Source organism: Bombyx mandarina, chromosome 10 (assembly GCF_030267445.1).
Source record: "Bombyx mandarina strain Sakado chromosome 10, ASM3026744v2".
Lineage (NCBI taxonomy): Eukaryota > Metazoa > Arthropoda > Insecta > Lepidoptera > Bombycidae > Bombyx > Bombyx mandarina.
The window spans coordinates 10203406-10228671 of NC_143217.1; the positions used below are offsets into that span (position 1 = coordinate 10203406).

At 38.1% G+C, this 25266-nt stretch overlaps 1 protein-coding gene across 3 annotated transcripts in view; it reads right to left on the reverse strand.

Moving 5' to 3' along the window:
* Positions 1-25266, reverse strand: part of cv-2 (crosveinless 2-secreting protein) — a 70205-nt gene that overhangs the window by 2901 nt on the left and 42038 nt on the right. For all 3 annotated transcript variants that reach the window (XM_028171481.2, XM_028171483.2, XM_028171482.2), the window contains 4 exons: positions 10143-10413; positions 2663-2872; positions 1933-2180; positions 437-1576 (listed from right to left, as the gene is read on the reverse strand). In XM_028171481.2, coding sequence (XP_028027282.2) covers positions 491-1576; positions 1933-2180; positions 2663-2872; positions 10143-10413 — 1815 coding nt within the window. In that variant the 3' untranslated portion in view covers positions 437-490. The remainder of the gene's footprint in view (positions 1-436; positions 1577-1932; positions 2181-2662; positions 2873-10142; positions 10414-25266) is intronic.

Here is a 25266-nt window from a genome sequence, read left to right on the forward strand (position 1 = left end):
ATATTGTTTTGTTATCGAAAAGTTGATTACTTAATTTATTGAAACTTAATTTACTTGTGGTAAAGTGAAATATGAACCAACAGGGATCGGTACCATCGACTTTCCTGGGTATGCATCTAAGGAGTTAGCGTTCCGATTTGAATACTCGTTATGCAAAACAATTGAAGCTTCGACCATGATTCATGATTGATATCTATCGGCTCTGGTATTTACTTAACTCCAGGTCGACCGTAAGATTGTTCACCCAGCAATCGCAAAAAAATGAATTCCATACTATACGCATACTGTACTACATATAAACGAAATAAAAATTTGAACCTATGATTTTATTGATTGTTTCAAGGATCAACCATACTATTGCAATGCATGCATTTTTATTCGAAAAAAGATTTCGCTTAGTCAATACAATAAAATTTTAAAGGAGGTAAGAGCTCACCGTGATCCGTCATACTGGTTGGATTGACTAGTAACAATTGTCTCCGCATGCGAATTATAAATGCAATATAGGCGGCGGCGGCCGGACTTTCTTGTTCGTGAACATGGGTATATTACCGAGATCCATCAGATTAGTTCCCTTCGTTTTGGGACCGCGATTCTTGCGGTTCCGACTAAGCCACGGAGGAGCGGCCCCTTCGCACCAAGCTGTGTGCGTCCAATTTTTAGGCTCAGCACCGAACCTCGTACACTCCCGCGCGTAGGCTCTGTATGCCGCACAATGGCAGCGGGTACCCGAACAACTGCGAGCGTCGAGTTCGCAGGCTTCTTGATAGTGGTGCGGATTCACTTTAGTCGTGCACTCCATGAACGATTCGTAGCGAACGAAGCCACGGCAAAGCCTTCGAGCCTTCACGATTTTCGACTGTCTAAGAGGCACGTTCATACGTTGCTTCTGTCGACGAGTGCAAGCTCGCGTCCCTCCCACTCGCCACGACGAACCGAACTTCCAAGTGTCATTCAAGTGTTTCCCGTCACGAGTCCTCATATCGTCTCTCGCTACCGAATTAAAGTTACCACATAAACCGCACAGTTTTCCTTTGTACGCACTAGACACAGTCACTTCCAAGAATCCGTCGCCGTCCCACAGTAGCTGCACCCCGATTTCGGATTTCAATAGAACCGAACCGTTGCTTTTCGCGATTTCCGCGACCCCATTGATCTTGTGAGGCAGGGTGACTCTTCGTCCGTTTACTTTGATACGCATCTTTTTCCCCATATTGATTTTGGTTGGACCGATCCGCAGAGTCGCCGTTCGGGTCCAAGAGGAATGCGACGTATTTCTGGCGTCATTAGAAATTCTTATAGAAAAAGTGCCATTCACACAATCAGATGCGAGCTGATATTTGCAGGATCCTTGAAAACTATAAAACTTTCCATCGAAAGTCTTGTAGTGGGGATCGCCGAAGACCGTGCAAATTCCGTCCATATCGACACACTTCGGACAGCACTGCCCTGGCATTTGTCGAAGCGTTTGATCTGGAGGACAAGTCAAGGTTGGACACCTTTCCATCGCGCATCTTGGTTCCCCGCTATGACATTCACACGACTTGCAGGCATCTAACTGCCATGTATCGCCATCCTGCAATATATAATTTTATATAAAGTTTCAATCAGACAGACCATTTAAATCCTTATTTTTTGAAACTGGTTCAGTTCCTGCTCAGGTTTTGTGATCTTAGCTAGTATATCATTGTCTCTATTTTTGTCAAGAAGCAGTTGTGTGTTCTGGTTTAAAAGTTACGACAGCCCTGACGGTATTCAATTAAAATAAGTTGGGATCTCAATAAAAAGCTGGAATCAAGTCACTTTGTTGTTGTCTAATATGGGTGTTTCCGTTATCCCATACTACAGTCAGCTTAGGGCCATTGACCAATCGTCAACAAAGCCAATTAAAGTTCTGAATAATAATCAAAAGGTTTCAATACGGTTTCGAACCTGGTAAATTTTCCCGCCGATAACGCAAGCGGTTTTAGCCTCTTCGATCTGCGGGCATTCCGGACAGCACTTTCCCGGCGCGGGCGGTAAGGCTTTCGTGCACGTCAGCACGGGACACGTGTGCCGTGAGCAAACAGCCGTACCATTCATACACGTGCAGTCGGTACACGGATCGACCCGGAACGGGCGGAGGTGTGCGTGGAACTCTTTGCCTATAATGCACGGCTTCCAAGGTATATTGCCGGGATCTGAAAAAGTTAATTTCAAAATATTAGGTATCTAATTTATTTACCTTTTTTTTATTTTCTTTATTGGCCTTGCAGGCGGATGAGCGCATGGCCCCCTGATGGTGAGTGGTTACCGTCGCCCATGGACTTCAGCAATGCCAGGGGCACAGCCAAGCCGCTGCCTACCTGCCTTCTTTGTTTTAGAAGTGCGGACGAGTTCATGACGCACCCGGTGTTAGGTGGTTACCGGAGCTTATTGATAATAAATACAACATAAATACTACCATCCACGTCAAGAACGAACGTCCAAGTTTTCATTGTATTGTATTAGTTCTCCCTTCAAATGGGAATACTTCGCAGCAGACAATATCTCAATCTAAATCGAATAACTCAGCTTATTCATAAGATAATATGAACAACTCCGAATTCTAAATATTGGATTCCAACGAATAAATAATATAATATAAGCAATTAAAACAAAATAATAAATTTTATTAACTTACTTGGTAATAGTTTATCAGAATAAGGGTGTAAGCACCGCGGACAGCATTCGCCTAGAGGCATATGCTGTTGAGAGCGGGCACAAGGAAGAACAGGACAAGCACGCTTCACACAAGAGAGAGATCCGTGCAGACACCGACACGACAGACACGGCTCCTCCGGAATACGAACATCCCGACCTTCCCATACACGCTGACCATTAATCACGCACTCTGAAAAGAACATTAAAAGACATTTCATTGCAAGTTTTACCAGGCCTATTATTTTGGCTTTCAGCAAGCTTATCGCAAATTGTAACTAGAACTAATTTTATACTTTAAGCTCGCATTTGCCATTGTCATTATCACAGTACAGGTAACCTTCACCGGTCACCGTCCTCGTCGAAACCGTCGCTTGCGACGAAGGGCTCGACGAGCGAATTAACCCACACAGCCCACGGAGTTTCTCGCCGGATCTTCTCAGTGGGTCGCGTTTCCGATCCGGTGGTAGATTCTGTGAAGCACTGCTCTTGCTAGGGCTAGTGTTAGCATCACGCCGGTTTGAGCCCCGTGAGCTCACCTACTAGTTAAGGTTACGCTGAAATAGCCTCTCACACTCACACAGTAGATAGGTACGTTCCTATAAAATTCCGTGTTGCGCAAAACGTGTTATATGAGACTAGAAGACAGTACAAAAAGGAGAGTAATTTTTCTGAATTAAGCATCTCAACTATGTCTGTGTGTATTTTTTACCTATTATACATAAAAAATAAGAAGTGAAATTTTGGGTATACCCATATATTGTGTGTTCATAGTGCATAATGTAATTCTCTAAATAATTTTAAACCAAAATCTCGCGTGTTGTACAAGTACCGTGTAATTAGAGGATTTTGCGGAATTTTTCTTTTCGTGTTAAAGTGGAACCGTGTTGTAGGTTATAGAAGGATATAATATAGAATAAGGTTATACTCGTAGCAGGATTATCTGTAGCAAAAATGTCAACGAATATCACTTAAGTATTACTTAAGTCGTTTTTTTTATGTTTGAAGGATTACTAGTGGCCCGGAGGCCTTTCCAGTTTCACCAGGACAGGTAGGCGAGCAAAGTCTCAGCCAGGAGGGGTGGGATTTGCTAACAGCTACCCGAGCGCCTCCGAAGGAGACCTAACAGCTCAAGAGTAGCTGCTTCGCGAATGAATCTACTACCGGATCGGAATCGTGACCCGCTGAGAAGATTCGGCGAGAAACTCAGCGAGCTGATTCATCGGTGAGGTTGCACGGCGAACTCTTTGTCGAGTTCGACGAGTACGGTTACCGAGGTCCCTAAGCCTGCTCCTAGTGTTAGAGCTGAAGGCATTGGATCTGATGGATCCGTAAGGACGTGTCTAGGGCGTCGACGGTGACTGGCTCCTACGTGATCAGGATTCGGGGAGTAGTCAGCGGCGGCAACGATAAGGCGATTATCATGACGCATAGCCTTATCGAAGTACCGTTCCGACGCTGACTTCATGTATTTCTGGATAGATTCGAGGCCCAGGTCGTCGTGTAGGTCAACTTTCCTCACGAACCACAAAGCTCCGACGGCTAACCTGCAAAAGCGGGATTGTAGAGATTGGAGGGTGTCTATGTGTGTGCGGGCCGCGTGAGCGAACACCACACTCGCGTAAGTCATGACGGGCCTTATGCAAGTTTTGTAAAGTGTCACCTTGTTCCGAAGGGACATTTTACTCCGCTTACAGATCATGGGGTAGAGTCTACCGAGAATAAACGCGGCACGGTCACGGACTGATTTTATATGCGGGCGGAATGTCATCGATGCATCCAGGGTAACACCCAGGTACTTGACCTTCCTGGCCCAGGGTATGGGTTGTCTAAAGAGAGTAATCGGGGGTGTGAGATTCCTCCTCCTAATCCGGGAGGAAATCCGTGTGGAGCTTCCCCTCTGAAATAGCACCGCAGTACTTTTCGCTGGGTTGATGTCTATGCGCCATTTTCAGAACCACTGTCCTAGGGCTAGGGCTGCGCTCTGAAGCTTCTTCGCGATTAGGGACTTGTTTCTACTGGAATAGTAAACAGTCGTGTCATCGGCGAATAAAGCTAACTGGGTCGGCGGCGACCGGGGAATATCGTTGACGAATACGCTAAATAGAAGGGGTGAGAGGACAGAGCCTTGCGGGACTCCAGCTGTGAGAGGTCGCGGGGAGGAGCGGGTTCCCTCGACTCCATATCGAAAAGAGTGGTTCGACAAGAAGTCCCGTATGATGAGCACGAGACTATCCGGCACGCCCCTGTTGAATAGTTTGAAAATCAAACCGTTGTGTCAGACTTTGTCGAACGCTTTTGCGACGTCGAAGAAGAGAGCTCCCGTGTATAACGGTTTCGGTCGATTAAGCCCCACAAAAATGTGCTCCGTGAGGCGGTGCACCTGTTGAACGCATGAGTGATTTGTATGGAATCCGAATTGTTCATCGATGAAAATGCCCTTGGATGAGACGAAGTCTCTGAGGCGTTTGTAGAGCAGACGCTCATACAGTTTTCCCAGAGACATGAGGAGGCTAATCGGGCGGTAACTCGTCGGATTATTTTTTGGTTTACCGGGTTTGTGTACGCCGATAACGTTCGCTTCTTTCCACACCGCGGGAAAGATACAGTTAGCCATAGCGGCATTGAAGATAGATGCCAACATCACGATGAGTTGGACGGGTAGAAGTTTAATAACGCGGTTGGATATACCGTCGGAACCGGGAGCCTTGCGAGGACGTAGGTCTTTGATCAAGTCTTTAACTTCCATCGGGGTGACGGGTGGTAACGCATCCGAGGGTGGCAAGGAGGCTCTGCGTTCTACCTCACTGTCTACTAATTCTACATGAACAGGGTCCACGGATTGAGTGCTGGGCGTGCACTGGGTTTGCAATGTATCGGCCAGCAGCTCTGCTTTTTCGTCATCATCGAACGCCGCGAAGCTTAAGTCGTTCGTGACGTATTCGAAACTTCAGAAATAATTGAAGATGATAATAATAAACGCGAAATTCAACCGTAAAAGTAGCTTTAATTATGTCCAGGACTCGCGAAAACCTAAAAAAAATACCGATTATATCGCTAATTTTCGCAACTTTGAAAACTCCCCGGACATGTTAATTTCTGGCTTCTTCATGAGAGCTGCTTGCTGCGACCATCTCAACACCCCCATTTTTGTGACATCTATTTTTGTCGTTAATATTTGCGTAATTTCTAAATAAATAACGCACCCCAAAAATATTGTCCTATAGGTACACAGTTCCCAATCTATAATGAAGCCCGCTGAAATCTAAAAATCAACATTTTCTTCTATACAGAATGAAAAACGATCTTTAAAAACATTCGAATTTTCTCGAATACTTCTTCTTAATCTTAGAAGCAGAAGCCTCTGAAATTAAGCCGACTCGCAAAATAAAATGCAATCCATTGTTTGTTAATGGGCTCACAATCTCGGGCGGGACAAAGCGCAAACACCATAAATTAGTGAAGAGAAACGATGAATCAATCAGAGGGTTAATGAATGGTCCTATAGAGGGCCGCACACAGCGAGTAAGACCACCTGCAGGGAACCGATAGATTATACCATGACAAACATCGAATTAGTTCCCTCGCTAACAAGATTAGATCAACGGTTCAAATAATCGGAGAAATTGTTGAATGTACATACAACGTTATCAATTTTATATTATCAATATTAGGTTCTATCACTATTAGGAAAATTTATTGTATAAACTAGTTTCTTATTTATTGCGTTTGTAGGCAGATGAGCATACGCCCCACCTGATCTTAAGTGGTTAACGTCGCCCGTGGACGTCAGCAATGCTGAGGGCAGAACCAAGCCACTACCTACTGTTGAGTACTCTCCGCAAGCCTCGTTTGAAGAAGGACATGTCATAGCACTCAGAAAACACCGTAGAGGGGAGCTCATACCAAAGACGTATGATACGCACTGTGGATGAACGCAGTGATTCTAGAGAGTGTGGATGAACTCTTGAATCTACTCCGGTGATGGGCAATGCTACGGTAAAAACGAGATGATAGAATCACCTCAAACGATTTCTCAGATAAAGCACTCCCTCAATTCTGTAGATATTTGTCATGCTTATAAAATATGCGGTTTAATAGTTTAATATTACTGAAATATGTATTTTATTTATTGCCTAGTTGGGTGGACGAGCTCACAGTCCACCAGAGGTTAAGTGGTTACCGGAGCCCGTAGACATCTACAACGTAAATGCCGCCACCCACCTTGAGACATGAATTCTAAGGTCTCAGTATAGGTACAACGGCTGCCCCACCCTTCAAACCGAAACGCGTTAATGCTTCACGGCAGAAATAGGTACGGTGGTGGTACCTACCCGTGGGGACTCACAAGAGGTTCTACCATCAGTAATTTTTTTTTTATTACATTTTATATATAAATATATATATTATAATGCATATATAAAAAAAAATTCTTCACATTTTAATGATAATACGAACTCAAGTCTCACTCAGGCTTTATTTCATTGCATCAATAACATAACGAAGCATACAACGTGTGAATGCGAAGTGCTTAATATTCACTTGTCCGTGTTTTAGAATTGAATGTTTCATTCAACGGGCACTTTGATTCCACACGCAATGGTTGATGGGGACCGCCGCATCGCCGCACATAATTGTGACAATGAAAACAGGCAAGTGTCTGTCGTAAAACTAGACGACTACACAAACTAGGCTGTCCTTATGTGGGCATACAATTACGTATTCAACGCATGTCCGAGTCGTTCCTACTCGAATAAGCGATGTGTTTGTCACAGAATAATCATAATCCAAAGATTGCTATCTGCAACTAACAGTTTATTTTAAGTGCTGTTTCGTTAAACATCCATTCGCTTGAGAAATCGTTACGACAATACGTAGGTACGTAATTAACGTATGTAGTAATTGACGAAAGCTGGAGAAAATTTCAATGGGCTTCTGTACTTATGCTATAGAATTTCCTAACCCTATGCTATTTCAATAAAAACAATGTAAAATAAAAAAAATATGGGACTGCGTAGTTTGTACAGAAAATAAAGAATATTCGAAGTAAATCTTATTTAATTGTTTTCGAATTTTGATAACTACAATGTCCGTCTAACTCGGCGCAAATTCGAGGCACGTGTATCGCGTACATCACAAGCTAATTATTTCAATTTCTCAGGACGTCGTCGTAGGCATACATAACGGGCGGTTCTCTAAACACCCCGTGAATTTTGATGAGAGCGGGTTTTTCTCTATTATAATATTTTTTTTTGCAATAACTATTACATAATACACCGGGCATTTACATATTGATTAGCCATGTCATCCAATAAAGGCATAATCTCACATTGTTTTCATTAAAACAACCAAAGAAAGAAAAAACTCAGACCAGTAATTGTTATGACTGTGATTATTTATCATTTTTCACTTAGGAACAATAAAAGGATAGCTTGTTGATAAGGTAACAAATAAAAAAAGACCTAACGCGGAGTGCATTAAGTTGGGATCGTAAAACAAACAAACAGAGGATTCACCTCTGCGTTCCCGTAGCCGCGTCGACGTCGGCAGCTTTGACCGCCGCACAAAAACCTACCCGACCGAACCTTTTAAGTAGGTTGTTAACTTTTTGATTTATGGTCAATAATAGAGACGCAACGCCGCGGGAGACTACGACCACCAAAATACATAATTTTAATGAGCGCCCGCGAACGTATAATAAGGACTCATTACGTTGTCAATTTCTTTATCTCTACGAAGCGTTATTCAAAAAAATCGTAATCCACTCCCCTGAGCGGAATCAGAACAGCGGGTGGTCTAAGAAAGCCAATTACAGGGAATTTTCTGCACAAACAACACAAATAAACAAATTTTGTTTATTTGCTTTCATTCTTTTGATTAACCGAAGTATATTTCCGACAATCAAAATGCAATGAGTTGGTTCGCGGTTCGTCAAGTATTTTATGGATTGTAAACTTCAATACTTTTATTTGTTGAGCAAGGAATGGTTTAATTACTCTTTGGCGCCACCCATGTGTACCTAGCACATTGTACATACTAAGTATACACGTGTAAATGTAAAAATATTGTACCTGCTCAACCTTCAAATGCGATATGTTACTAATAATAATGGATAAATGATTGGACGACTACTGGTTCGGTGTTTGATAATAGTTGTTTTATACCTATATGGGTTTGTGCGAAATCATTTATTATATGATTGTGGTTTAAGTAGATTATCCTGAACGTGCCACCAAGTAAGGTTTGATTCAATATTTTTTTCAACTATCAATTATTTTGCGTGTGGGTGAATCGTGAAACATCCGCGAATAAAATCTTATTAATCTTACTGGTGGTAGGACCTCTTGTGAGTCCGCACGGGTAGGTACCACCACCCTGCCTATTTCTGCCGTGAAGCAGTAATGCGTTTCGGTTTGAAGGGTGGGGCAGCCGTTGTAACTATAATTGAGACCTTAGAACTTATATCTCAAGGTGGGTGGCGCATTTACGTTGTAGATGTCTATGGGCTCCAGTAACCACTTAACACCAGGTGGGCTGTGAGCTCGTCCATTCATCTAAGCAATAAAAAAAAAAAAAAAAAAAAAAAAAAATGAACGATAGTAACATAATTAATTATCCAAGCAAGAGTTTTATCATAGCAGGTTTTTGTTAATCGTGCTTTATTAATACTCTCAGGATAGCTAGATAGATGCACCTGATCGCTTGATCTCGAACCGCTCAGCGTCGACTGGTAATTATTATAATAAAATATAAACATGGCCAATAAAACGATAGTTTGGAATGCGGCGGCAACATACAAAAGCTACATTTTTGATTCATCACGTAATAATTACTATTATTTGTTATGGAATTCGATAAACTTGTTAAGGTTTTGAAGTGGAGGTAAATTACCGGTCATGGTTTTATTAAGTTCGCATGGAGCGGGCGGTGTGTGTTTGTTTTCTTGAGGGGTTCATCGTTGTTGTTTTTTGCGGCACGCGCGTCTGGGTGGGCGCACCGCGAGACACCGCTACGCCAGGCCCGCCGACAATTACATTCTTTCAACCAAGCCCTCGTGACTCAGGCATTGAAACGTAAGCTCTTGTGTCTACAAATTTTAATTTCTCTCTTTCTCGGAACGAAGAGTTTACGATGTTGCATTTTTATATCGATCCTCGCTGTAGCCGTCCGCTTCGCTGGTCATTTAAAATTAACATTATTATTTCTCACCTCCACAAAGATTCTCATCATTAACGCCCCCGCAACTGGTGTAGGGAGTCCGACACTCATATAAATATTAACCTATCCATTAAGTACATGTATTTCCTACATGGATACCAAGTTTCAAGTCAATCGGAATGCACGGTTCAGTAGTTATAACGGAACATCCGTAAAAACCACTGTAGATTTATATATTAGTATAAATGTTGATAAACGGTGCTAAGATAATACATTTACATTATAAATTGTGAAGATCTACTTACCATCACAGACAGGGCAATTGTTATGAGTGTGCCTCTGTTGCTTCGGTCGATCACAAGGCGCGTAACATTCCGGCCGGGATATCGTGATGACGCCGGCTTCGCATCTGAACACTTTCCCATCATCGTTCCACTCGGTGTGTGACGCGTGCTCGGTACCATTATACCAGCACCCTTTGCATTTAGTGCAGCAACCCTCGCGAGGCATAACGACCGCGCAGTCATCCATCTGCCCGCACTCTTCGGCTCCACTCCGACAGTCCACGAAACCGTTCTAAAAAAAAACAAAAACAAAACAATTTTTTTTATTGCTTAGATGGGTGGACGAGCTCACAGCTCACCTGGTGTTAAGTGGTTACTGGAGCCCATAGATATTTACAACGTAAATGCGCTACCCACCTTGAGATATAAGTTCTAAGATCTCAGTATAGTTACAACGGCTGCCCTACCCTACAAAACCGAAACGCATTACTGCTTCACGGCAGAAATAGGCAGGGCCAGCCACCAGTTCTATAACTGGCTTGGAAAGAAGTAAGTTAAGAACGACGGTTTTTTTTTTATTGGCCTTGTAGGCAGACGAGCATACGGCCCACCTGATGGTGAGTGTTTACTTTATACCGCATTTTACACATTTAACCGCGAAGAAATCATTAATTCCCATCTGAATTCTGGGTTAGGCGGTATAAAATACAATTGAGACTACGACGTCATGCCTCAAGGTAGTTGGAGACATTTGCGATGAAGTGTCTGGTATAGCGCTAAATATGAGGTAGATCGTGAGCGCATCTACGACAGTAAAAAATCGCAGACATATCATTCTAATTCAGGTCAAAATCATAAATAACTACCGCTAGTGGCAGTTGGTAAATTAATTTTCGTCGCCCAAACAGGATTTTGTTCTACAGAGACTTAAAAGAACTAAAGAAACTGACTGATCAACCTATGGTTCAGGGAGGTCGTTGTTAATGAGAGCTCTAGATAGTAAAATGATTCGGCCGGAACCAGCGATATCTTATATTACAAGCTAACGTAAAATAGTTCATCGAACTCTTAAATATAAGAAAAATACAAATACATTTTACAAAATACAATCATTATATGTATTACTAATGGTAATTAAGTAAATTTTCAAATTATTTTTGTTTGTTTTGTCATTTACACGTGTAAGTTTAGGTTAGTAAGCCCAAGATGAATATGATATGCCACTATACTCTTGAATTTTTTTAAACAAAAATAACAATGTGATTTTCATTGGATATGAGAGAATATGCTAATAATTTACCTATTAGACTGTATAAATCACTGCAACTTCGAGCACCACTATCGCTTCTGCATTTTCCTTAATATTAATCCACAGTTTTTCACTAAATCTTCAGTTGTGGTAGGACCTTTTGTGAGTCCGCACGGGTAGATACCCCCACCCTGCCTATTTCTGCCGTGAAGCAGTAATGCGTTTCGGTGTGAAGGGTGGGGCAGCCGTTGTAACTTACTTGAGACCTTAGAACTTATATCTCAAGGTGGGTGGCGCATTTACGTTGTGGATGTCTATGGGCTCCAGTAACCACTTAACACCAGGTGGGCTGTGAGCTAGTCCAGCCATATAAGCAATAAAAAAAAAAAAAGTTTTAGTATCAACTAATTTTTCGGTATAATCTTGGATTCATTATTGACTATTTACAATTTGCAACTTTTCGAAAGTATTACATTTTTCGTCACGTCACGATCGAGTAGTGAGTTATTGTTACATTAACTTTCATCCAATGTTATATCAATTTAGCAACGTTTACGTTTCTTTATGTAGTTAAGCTTCATTAAAGAATGTAATTAATTAAACAACCAATTAAACCGATTAAATGAAGATGATGATAGACTAAATAGGGTTAGTTAAAAATATTATAGAACGCAATTGACTGATTTTAATTCAAAACTTCTATTTCTTTAATTTTTTATTGAACCGGCATGTGTAATCAGTCAGTAATCAGTGATACATATGTACGCCTAAAACATTTGTACACATAAAAACATATCAGAAAAGGAATAATTTAAAATACAAAAATAATAATAAAAAATACGAACGACGATCATAACTCATACATCAGAGTTCTCTTCCAGCAAATTAAAATCAATGTAAACAATATAACCTATATTTCAAAAGGTGGATACGGCAAAAAATAATCATAATAAATATATAAAATGTGAAGTAGAAATAAAATTACTGGAAACATTGTAAAATACAAATAAAGAATTAATTTAAATTGGAACTAATTTTGTGTTTTCCGAAAGATTGCGGGTAACGCCCCCGTCGGTGCAGTGATGATATGTTTTTTATTTATTTATTTAAATGTGCAATTTCCTGATGTTGTATTTCTTGAAATATTTCAAAAATATCGAGATTATCATATTTATATTTCGGTGTTCGAGCATGTGATGCGATTTTACAAACGCACTAGTCGTTTTAAAATCACACGTCCGATATATACGTCTTGCACGATTGGTTAACTTTTATCAGAGTGCATCTGCTACGGAAGCCTAATAGAATATAGCCAAATTTTCAAACTGCAAGTGTGTGTACTTCTCTGACGTGATGCTATAATGCGTTCTTGTGTAAACAATAGAATATACCTTATTCCATTGCAAAAAAGTCCATTGTCCAAGAGCAGAAGATTTTAGAGCTTGTTTGCTTGATATCATAACGATCTGGTTTTTTTTAAAAAATTAATTACAGTATTTTACTACCAACTCAATCTAGATACTTTATTTATCAATTAACATTGTAATATTGTATTATATGACTCATTATTAAAAAACGAATCGAAACAGTCATTGTAAAGGTACTAGACATATTTGTGGCTTTACATTGTTAGAACAGTTTAAGCGCGCATGATTCACAGCGATTATTAAATGCAATAAAAATCTCAACTAAAACAATTTAACTGTTTTAAGAGACGCGATAACAGCGGATTTCAATACAAAATATTGTCGTTTATATTAATTAAAATCTTTATCAACGTAATATAAACTGTTTTGTTTTTAATAACATAAGTGAGTTAATTTTATTCAATCTAAAAGTAATTATAATGAGTCATCTGCTGTTTGTATTAAGTATTGCACATGATACATTAATGTCGGAAGAAGATTTAACAACCCTTTATACGAATTTCAAGAGTGGTTCATCGAATTTGGATGATTGATGTAAATTTAGTTTCATTATTCATAAAAAAAAAGATATTTCATTAATGTTTCTGCATAAAAATGACGGGCTTAAAGTAACTTGATTTATCATGACAAATCACTGGTGGTAGGACCTCTTCTGAGTCCGCACGGGTAGGTACCACCACCCTGCTTATTTCTGCCGTGAAGCAGTAATGCGTTTTGGTTTGAAGGGTGGGGCAGTCGCTGTAACTATACTGAGACCTTAGAACTTATATCTCAATACGGGTGGCGCATTTACGTTGTAGATGTCTATGGGCTCCAGTAACCACTTAACACCAGGTGGGCTGTGAGCTCGTTCACCCTTCAAAGCAATAAATAAAATAAAATAAATCAACGTATTGATGAAAACAAAATGTTTTTTAAAACAAATAATCCTTCATAGATGTTTTTAAATCATCGATACCATTCCACCGACACAGGATGCAGCTTCCCCACTATGAAGAATTATCAAGAAGCTAAGAGCTTGCTCTTTTCCAAACATACGGACAAAAACAGAAAATTATGAAATGGCACGACTTAGAATGATAGAAAAAATATCTGAATAAGAAATTATATAATGGTAGTATGCGATTATTATTTTATTAAATAAATGAGTAACCAACTCATGGCCAACCTTGTTGCTAAGTGGTTACCGGAAGCATATTAACACCACAACGTAAATGCCACCACCCATCCCGAGACATGAGGTCTAAGTATCAATTGTATAGCATAACAGCTGACCCTTCCTTCAAACTGACTCCACAACTGCTCCACGATATAAAATTACGCACATTATCGTTAATGGAAATTTAGCTTTTACTAGCTGACCCGGCAGACTTCGTAGTGCCTCAATCGATAAATAAAAGACCTAAACTTTTGTATAAAATAAACTTAAAACAAACAAAAGGAATCCGTCCGACGGGGGACGCGTCAAAGGAAAAACAACATTGTTATTTTTATTTAATTTCCAGCATTTTCATATTAATCTACCTTTTAAACCTTCTCTGGACTTCCACAAATAAGTCAAGATCAAAATTAGCCAAATCGGTCCAGCCGTTCTCGAGTTTTAGCGACACTAACGAACAGCAATTCATTTTTATATAGTATATATAGATAGATCACACGATGTTATTCCTACATTGTGAAAGGCATGTCCGCTCATGTTTTAAGTACGTTTTTATTGAAGCTGTTTACGTGATTTAACAACACGGCATAATTACATGGCTCAATGCGAGTACACCAGGCTTTTTTTTTAGGCTAGCTCTATCCTACCGGAAAAGCTTAGGACAGCTTTTGTAATAAGACAATATGCCTCAATCAGTATCAGGTGGGCGCCACTTCATTTGCTCCTCTTAAGTAACAAAATATTCAAAATTTTAATCATGCACATTATGTTCATTGCGAACTTTATTTATTTACATTTTATTGACTTTATTTATTTATATTTAAAAACAACTTCAGTTAAACGCGGAGATATTCTCGTAAGTTATCGCTCGATAGTCAATAACGTAGGTCGTAACGAAGATTTTCTCGTACGCGGTCGCGTTGCGTCGTGCAAATAAATGCATTAATATTATTCATAATGAGAATTCAAATGTTTGTAATGATAACAAGTTCACATACGGCTCTCGTAATTACTTAATGCGTTCTTTAACGGTTCTTTGTTCTAAAACACATTTGCATGGACACGTGGCCCTCGAGGAAAATGCTAATGGCTTTCCTATACAAGGGTTGCCAACGAATACAAAATCTTTTGTTTTATCTTATATGATTTTATAATTTGTTCTTAGCCACCTCTGTATGTCTTCGTGTCCTTGCAATATTTCGGTCAGAAAGCCTCCACAAAACTTGATAGCTTGGAAAGGTTCGTAGTGGTATCGTTACCGGGAAAATTTAAGGAAAAAGGTCTTGTGGCCGAAGTCCAAAGCGGTGGCCTGACCAGCTTACTCAGCAGCTGAAAATGCCAATCAAGGAAGCTCTCCACCAGGCAAATGATACGTGGAGAGAAAGAGTGAGAAGACTGAGAATAGACGACAGAAGAGTCCTCAAGAATAAGAAACCAATTGAGAAGATGTATTTAGTCATTCATTAAATTTCACAAGATCCACATATTTGTTCGCAGGGCAAAAATTAAACATGCTTTAATATTTTTTGATGAAAAAAGCGACTACCTTTCAGACGAAATGGGTTGATATAGTTAACAACGTCATTATAATAATAATTTAATATTTGAATGTTTTTTCCATCTGATAAAAGTATTCAAAATTGGTATTGAATCTATATAACTCGATTTTGTTAAACTTCATTTTATCGAAGTCTTTTGATTTCAGTAGTCCTTCGTCCTCGTCCTGCAGTCTAACGTGTGCCTCTCATAAGAGCGGCTAGGTTTAGGATTAGTCAGTACAACTATGTTTCTAAAGAGTATTTGTGCTCATCTAGAATTAAAAAAAAAACTTTATCACAACCCTATACGACAATGCTTACTTTGGTATTAGCATTTATAATGAGGATGTCATAGCATTTTATACCAGTCGCCTATTGTAGGACCACCCTGAATAATGCGCTTTATATGAAAATTGACATTCTGTAGAGACATTTAAGTCCGTTAGAGCTAGGTAATTTGTTTTCAATAAGTTACCAAGTACTCGTATAGTTGAGTGTAGAACAATGTTTGGATAGCTTGTATTTTTTCAATCCGTACAAATATTCTTGTAGGTGTTGTTGCCAGTTTTATATGGTATTTTTTTTATTGAATCCGAATCCAAAGAACCCTTTATGTGGGTGAAATTATTTTAAAGTTAGTTTCTTAATAAAGGTATGTACCTAACACGCTTTTATTAGATTAATATGTATGTCGGTTTGTATGTATGGGGATCTTTGGATGGGATCTTCACCGATTTTATGACGCCCAATTAGCTAGAAATTTTCATACGCATCAAAGTCCAAGTTGCTGTGGTGGGTGTAGTAGATTTAGATTACCGGAGTTCATTTATTTCAATTGACCTCTATATCAACGAAACTAATTCACCCAGAATTAATGACTGATGCTACACAAAATTAAACTTTAAAAACAACGAAGAACGTTTAATTTTCATTACAAAGGTTTTGCTTCAACTATTTTGTGTTTATTCTCATTTTTGTAAGTTACATATTTTTAACACTTTTGAGGCATGTAATAAATAGTAAAGCAGCTTGTCCAACTCCTAGTTTAGCATGTTTAAATTTCTTATTAAGTGAAACCCGTTTTTTAGATTCTGTACTTTTTTATGCTTCATACTTTAGCCGTGTTATACGCTTATAGTTATGCTTTTCTCGCCAACACCCAACAAACATATACATTTTTGTTACACGCTTATTTACTAAGATATAATCCTACGTTGTTTCATGGTGGCAATTATTATCATTTCAATTCGCTATTAAAATTCGTACCATGATTAACCAGTTCTCTAAGTAGAAGTACTACTTGAGAAACGATCTAAATATCTTTTATGGTTATTTTATTTTCACATAGCGCTAATCGAATATCTACAAACGATAAATTTCATCTAAAATTGTGCGTTCTTTTTGTCAATGAATTATCATAACTAGAGGTCCCGCAGTAGTCGAAATTCGACTATAATTAATTGGAATTGTAAGTTTGTACACTATTATGATTGTATTTTATACTTCTATAATCACAAATTTCGTCAAGACTATACTATAAAAAATATTAACAAAGACAAACAATATTTAATCTATTCTCAATTTGACAACAGACGTCAAGAACAAAAGTTTGACAATAAATAGCATGCATGCCTGTGTGCGTCAAATAAATGGTCTGTAGTGTGTGTAATGTTTTCTTTATTGATTTAATGTATCTTTTATGCATTATTTAAAAAAAATATTAGCATTGTGCACTTCTTCTGTATATTCTCTATAAGTGTAGAAAATTTCATACTCCTCCGTCCGTGCAATTTTCGTAAAAAGGGATACAAAGTTTTTGCTTCACGTATTAATATATAGATTTAAGGAAATCCTGTTTGTTCTGTGTTTTTATTTGCCATATCCATTCAAATTGTTTATGTATTCATTTTTATCCCAATTTCGGTTAACACCGAGACCTATATAAAGCTATACACAGATTACGTTCCACAAAAATCATGGCGTTTGCAACAGCACTGATATATCGGGAACACAAATATCAAAATCGGGCTAAGAGCCAGTCAAAACAAATCTGTAATTTATCTAAGCTCAGATTAGTTCAGGTGCTTGGCTGTGCCGTCAGCATCGCTGAAGCACTTGTGCGACGCTGACAGCTCTCCACTAGGTGAGTCGAATGCTGATCTGCCTCATCAGCCTGCAGCGACAGTAAAAACAGCCCTAGTATCAAGGATCCCACCATTCCTTCCCAATATCTCTCCAGTATAGAGACTTACAAAATATTAAACGTGTATTTAATTTTTTGTGTGTGCTCGTTTGTCACTTAACAATGATGGTTTAGTACTAACATTATTTGTATACTCGGTAACCAAAAACGATCATGATGTCATGATACAATCATTTCATTCATAACGAAGAACTGGCTCATTCCCCATAATATAACTTATCCAGTTTAGTTTAACATTTAAACGTTAGAGTTTAGATATTTGAAAAAAAAACGGATATGTTTTACTTTTGTTATTTGCAGTTATTTCCATACGATAATTAAAATTTCGATATTTTATTTGAAGATGAGTAGTTACGTCATGCTATCTATGAGCTACGGTAGCCAGTTAGCATCGTATGGATCATGACATCTTCTAAGTATTTAGACCAGTATTTTTCACATATAATCATAATTTAAATTTGAATCTAATTATTTAGCACAGAGTGGGTCGGCACCTCGCAGTAACTAATATGAGATAAGGAAACGATTATCTAACAACGAATATTTAACAATCAAAGGAGTCAAGCAACTTATTAGCAGGTAAACTGGCAGACATTATCAATATTGGCGGCCAATATTTGCACAAATCTGTAAACTTATCAAACGTTTTAACACCAAACAGAGCTCAGCGTTCTAATTTGTCCGCACATCCGCACTCCCAATCACAGTCTAATAACTTACAGTTGAATTTCTACAATCAAGACTCGTGAAAAATACGAAGTGCAAATAAAGGCATATTTTATTTTTAACTACATATCTACATTTCTGCATTTTAAAATAGTTGAAAACGAATAAGTTGAGCACAGTATCGAACCTACGATCTATGAAAAACACACATTTCACCGGTGAACTAAGCTATAATCAGTACGAAGCACACATTTTATGATAATCTTGTTTCTAATGATTCATTACGTAAATATATTTACATAATAATGGTTTTGTGTTTTTCTAGTAAAATTTTATCCACTCTGAGTATTTACATACTTAATTTATTTAAACAGTTCATTTTACATGTCGATTCAGATTATTTCGCCTTATCATTCACTCAGAAAAGATTAATTATTTTACATATTTTAGATAGTTAAAATGCTCAGGTGCTCTGAACTGTGGATTGAGATGCGGGGCGCGGTCAAGCACATACGCCCAACGCTGGTGTTGCCGGGTGCATTTGCACGAGGATTGAAACTAAAAATACACATCGAGTGTTCTATTTACGAACATAAACTGTGTACTGAATAATGAGCAATAGAAAATAAACAAAACGTTAATAGTTTTAACGAACGAAACGAAAAAGCAATACAAGAAAATAACCAGAATGAAGTATTTTATTACTTAAAAAGTTAATTTCGCAACCGTTCAACCAGTCGCCGCGCTGGTTGGGAAGCTGGTTCGCTAGTAAACGAAATTTATTACCATCCAGAATCTATGAATACTGTAGTCAGTACGCGGGATTGAATCGCAGAATTCTAGAATGTGCTATTTTTGTATTTCGATTTAAATTAGTGAGTAAATGTAAAAATATCGTTACGGCCTCGAAAAAAAAATAGAACCTCGCCGTTTTGTCGTCCTTGGACTAAAGTATAATAAAAATGGATTCAGTCTCCAAAGAACGAACAGAAACTCTCTCCGAGTGTTATAGCGGAGCACCACGTTCCCAAATATCTGCTCTGATTTCCAGAAGACGCTGAAAATCATCTGTCCGGCGGTGTCAAGGCGGTGTTGGGCTTATCGTCCGCAGATCCCTTCTAAGAACAAAGAGGGTGCCGGCCAGAAGTATTCATTGTCGTCGTATTCTAACTACCTAGAATGTTTTCACGAACAATGAAGCAATTAATCGTGTACTCAATTAAATCCGCCAAATACACAAAATTGCTTAACTAAGTCCTTAAAGTGGAAAAGTACTTCAAGTCTAAAAAGCCACCTTTTACTCCACAATTTTCGTGTTCATCGTCTAGTAATTTATGAAGAATTTTAATGTCTATGTTTCGTTGCGTACAAAAGAAACTTTTGAGATTTTTTCTTGAGTTCTTGTAGTTTTTAAGTCTTAAGGTTTCCTTCTCATTCCCTACTTTCAGGGTATTGGTATGTACTAACGACCCTCTGGATTGAAGTGGCTAAATATTTCTTAACTTCAAAGGCCTCGTGTTCCAAACGATTTGACTTATGTACTTCAGCGACATTATGTTTTTCTTAAAATCCAAACAACAATTAATCATGTAACTCAATTGTTTCTTGATTTTCAACTCGGTGTCGATAACATGACGCGAGGTCGCCCTCTGTTTATCGTATTTCATTGCTCACAAATTTCACACCAAGCTCTTTGAAATCATCCTCAAACTGAGAAATATTTATGCTAAGACGTTTTATAATAACTTTGAATCTGTCGACGTAATGCACAAACTAGAGAAACTAATAACATAAGTTTGGCTCTGTTGATTCGATCCGTTATCACAACCTTCGTAATTCTAATAATGAATATTTTTATTATGGAAATATATTACTTGTCCTAGAACTAGATATTATTCTAATTAAGAAGATATGACACATACTAATGAGCTTCTATGAAATATGTTCACGGACATTTGAAATAATCGTCTGCATCTAGGAATACTCTGGACTGAATAATTCAAATCGCCAGTGTATTATTATTTTTAACAACTTGAAAATTTGAATACAGACCACTATTCTTAAATGGATGACTGCGAAGACACGTCTTGGCTAAATAGATTTGATTATGCAAACAACCTATTAAAAATGCGCTTGACATCCTGTGCGTCTATACAGCTAGATTACTTTGAATACAACATTTTACAATATTATCGTGAATAGTTTCACATTTGAGCCTTGCAATTATCCACTATCACTAACTATTGTGTATTAAAAGTACATAAGACAAAAACATTCCCTGAGTACAACAATAACTATACAAGTTTCATTTCAATCGAATCAAGTTCGACCTCATAGGTCAAGAGCAAACAAAAACACAAATATTAATTTTATTTATACATACATGTAGATAATTACTTGTCCTGACTGACTTGAATAATTAACGGATAGCCTAAATCGCCGGGTCTATAAGCTTTAAATTTTAGCTGTTGATACCTTTTAGGTATATTGTAAATATAGATACTGTGGAAGGATTTTTAGAAACATTATTTCCAAATTTTTTAAATAAGGTCATCATATTCAAGAAAAGAAGTACGAAATTTAATACAATTACATATGCTTCTCACCAGAAAACACTGTACAGGTATTTCGATGTTTTAAAAAAAAAAAAAGAAATTAAAAAATAGACCTCATCATGAGTGAATTAAAATTTAATTAGACATGTTTTAATAGATTTTTAAGTTTATTTTAACACTTTTAAATGTTAGGCACATTAACGCATGACATTTAATGTTAAAAATTCGCAATGTCAAAAAGCTTATCTTCTTTTTTTCACCACCTTATCCCACTAGGCGGAGTCGGTACAGCTAATTTTTCTATTCCATTCTCTTCTATAGCCGTCATCTCAACACTCACTCCTCTCTCTCTCATGTCGTCATTCAAATACTCCATCCATGTCTTCTTCGATCGACCTCTTCCCCCTCAACCTTGCACTACCATTTCCATACATATAGTCACATGCATCTTCTCTCTACGCATCACATGACCACACCACGCTAACCGTTCGATCTTTCATTTGTTAATTACCGGGACTACTTTCATATATACTTTCATACTTATAACTTATAATAACACTAGGTATATTCTACTTTTATCACAATATCCTTAATATCCGTATGAAGCTACGGTGGATCGCTAGTAGATTATATTGGTGTATATTTTACAAATCAACTTCTAAAATAATGGTTCCATTGTTTTACCTGTTAAAATAAATACATACATACGACTGTTATTATTTTTAATTTAAATATGCAAATAGTTAATAGTCACAGTCACAGTCTGATAGATCTAAATTGCATTGAAATAACAGTTATCCTAACCTTTCATGTCAGAGCGCATGATTGATTCGAGACAGAAATGCAATGGACGTTTGAATAGTCCTTAACGATAGGCAGTTGCTTTGAGACCTATCAAGTTATCGGTCTTGACGGAATTAAAATGAGACGAATCTAAGCTCTGCCGGCTACTAATACGCCTAACTAGCACTAAAACTTTATCAAAATGGAGGATAGACAGACCGGTAGTGTTGGTAATTACTAACAGTAAAAAATCAACACGTGGAAAATAATTATCCCGCAAATGGCCCGCAGTTGCCACAAGTCTGACTTGTTGAAAGACTGTTAATTTCATGAAATTTACGATGTATTTTTCACAAAAGTGTGACTGTATCTCATGGATGATTTCTCCGGGTCATTTAATACCGTTTCTGCAGGATAGCCGTCGGAGCACCCTGGTATGAGAAGAATGTAGATCATCACGACAATCTCCAGATAGAATCGATGCGTAAGTATCTGCAGGCAGCGTCAGAGCGCGTCTTCGAAAAAGCAGTTCGACACGATAGCCCTTACCTATGATAACTTTTATCGGGGCCGCGTATAACTACATACCCAACTTAGGAGATGAGGCAATACAAAGCCGCCGTCGTACTAAGCATGTCCTATCGGATCCTCCTGATCCACTCCCGATGCTTTTAGGCTTTCGCCTTAGCACCATAGCTTGTAGAATGCGATGAAGAATTAGTTGGACGTGCAATCTAGCCCATAGTCATAACCCACTAGGTTTCTCGTCGGATCTTCTCAGTGGATCAAAATTCCGATTCTCTCTGGCTAGGACTAGTGTTAGTAAATTCTCATGTAGAGCCCCGTAAGCACGCATACCCATCCGTGCGCATTCGGAATAGTTCCTAAGGCTACCTACGACTAGGTAGAGTAAAAAATCGATGATGCGTTAGATCACGGCGTGGCGGTTCTTTCCTAAGCATTTAAACTGTCGAATTTGTAGCTCAGAAAATCCTCTTGAAAATCTATCTGGTGTGGATTTTGGTCCGATGTCAAAAGGGTCAAAAGATTTGGGTCAGTCTTTGTCTAATGTAATTCATAATAAATCTTAGTAAAATATGATATAGAAAAATAGAACAATGGCAGAAAAACGTATATTATATTTGTATGTTTTTTTTTAGAATAGGTAATTTTAATGTTTTTTTTATAAGGGCGTGATTGCCGAGCGCAGCCTTTTATATTGAAAGCAACAAAAACAATATGTAGGGGTTTCAATAACTTTAAAAACACAAACATACCAAAATGAAATTTGTAAAGAATATAATGAAGTACGTCAAAATATTAGTTTAGCTTTTCATGTAAACTTCAACCATACATAAAAGTATACAAGGTTGAATTAAGATATCGTTCACTTTTAGTTAAGCAAATACATAGGGCAACAAAATATTAACCATTCATGATTATTGTGACATAACTTTTATTGTTCGGTTGCATCTAAGGCTGTCGTGGCGTAACAGATAAGATGCCCGGTATATTCGTATCCAGCAATGCGACTATACCGGTGTTCGAATCCTGCAGGAAATTACATTTTTTTCTAATGAGATACGTACTTAACACATGTTCACAAAAGACCTACTTATTTATTGAAGGAATAATACTGTACAAGACAAAAATAAAAGGGCTATATTACTGGTGGTGGGGTATCTATCCTGCATTGGTAAGTACCACCATCCTGCCTATCTTGCCATAAAGTACCTAGCATTGCCTATTTGAAGGACAGGACGTCATTATAATATATAATTGAGACTTAAGCCTAGTGTCTATCTGTCTCTGGTGGCGCTGTTCTCATCTCCGGTAACTATCTAACACTAAGTGACCCTTCTCGACACTCCAGTCCACGTAGCTGTCCACACAGCCGAGAATAGGCAGGAGTGGCGCAGTATAATTCAGGAGAAAGTTATTAGGGGAGGCCACGACCCTCAGCATTGAGGATTATCGACGCAAGGAGGAGGAGATACCCTTGGACTCGTTAAACGGTCAATGGAATAAAAATATATATAAAAAGTATGTAACATTTCTTGAATTTGGATACTAAATTTGACACAAGAGGATGAGACAAATAATTTTTGGTTGTCATTCACATTGTTTCCTGTTTCCTTGATAATACGCGTCAAATCCCCGCACTTCCTGACGTTTGCGTCACTTATCGGTGACACCTTCGGAAAATTTCGGGACGAGATTGCGTTAATGAATTTGGAACAGGCTGCTTTAAGCATCAACTATTGTCCTACCAATCTTTATTTACGTCATAAAGCGACAATATTACTCAATTTATAAAGAGAATTGTTACGATACTGTGAAATTCGACTACTAAAATGCGTTTAAGTATAATCAGTTAGTTTTACTATACCAATGACAGGAACAATGAAAAGGTCAGAGGATATGGTTCACTTAAAATTAGTTAAATGGCTAGTACGTATAGATTAAACGGCTAGTATATATAGATTAATTCGTAAATACAACTTTACCGCCAAGTGTGACATTTAAGCGGGCGTTCGAACACGTTTTAGCAAGGCGGCCATTAATTTTGAAATCAACATTATATAGGACGTCATTTTAAAACGAAACGTATGAAAAACCTGATGGTTTTAATCCCCGGTCGGTCTGTTGATTATTCTGCGGGATATATTCGAAATTATGTACAATACGTGGACGTTAACATTCATTTAAAATGTTTATCTCTTAATTTACATAATGGAGTCGCGCTTTACACAGACTGCTCGGAGACTCCACTCAGAGGGGTCTTGTTTGAATTTATATAAGGTGAGTACCTATTCAAATGTCGTTTTGAGGAAGAATTTTATTTGAACATTTTTTTTTTAAAGTTCTCGTAATATTATCTTTGTCATTGTAACTAAGCATGGCGTCACCGTTTTAAAAGTATCAATGAACGATAGATGCAGTCATTTCTAAAAACTATAAATCACGTTTTGTTATCAGGCCAGAAGTTAAGGATTGGTAATTGGTATAAAGCTTAACATAAACCACCGTCCTACATAGCCTGAAGCAGTCATGTTTTTGACATTAGTCACTACGCTTATTATTTAAATGGTCTAACAAAAATAGGTTTTAGTGTCATTAAAATAGATAATTCAATGTAATAACATGGAACTTTACATTCATGACCTTTTATTTATTCCTTAGAAAGATAAACGAACACATGCTTCATCTGGTGTTATGTGGTTACCGAACTGTCACTTGTCACTGTCATGTCAATGTGGCGTTCAAGGTCGTAGTTACGAACTCTGGTTCAGCTATGGATGGCGCGATGGTAAAAAGTAGACAACCAGATCGTCTCAAGCAACTCATCAGAGAGCTCTCCATAAAGAATACGTTACAAAACACAAAATGAATCGAAATCCCTTAGCCAACTTTGCACAATCGACAAGCCTATCTCTGAGCTATTTTAATTTAATTAAATTAAACTATCAAGGGAGAGAGAGAGAGAGAGAGAGAGAGAAAGAGATAACATACTTTATTGCACACCAAAACACAATTAACATTAGAAAACAGTCCACAAGCAGAT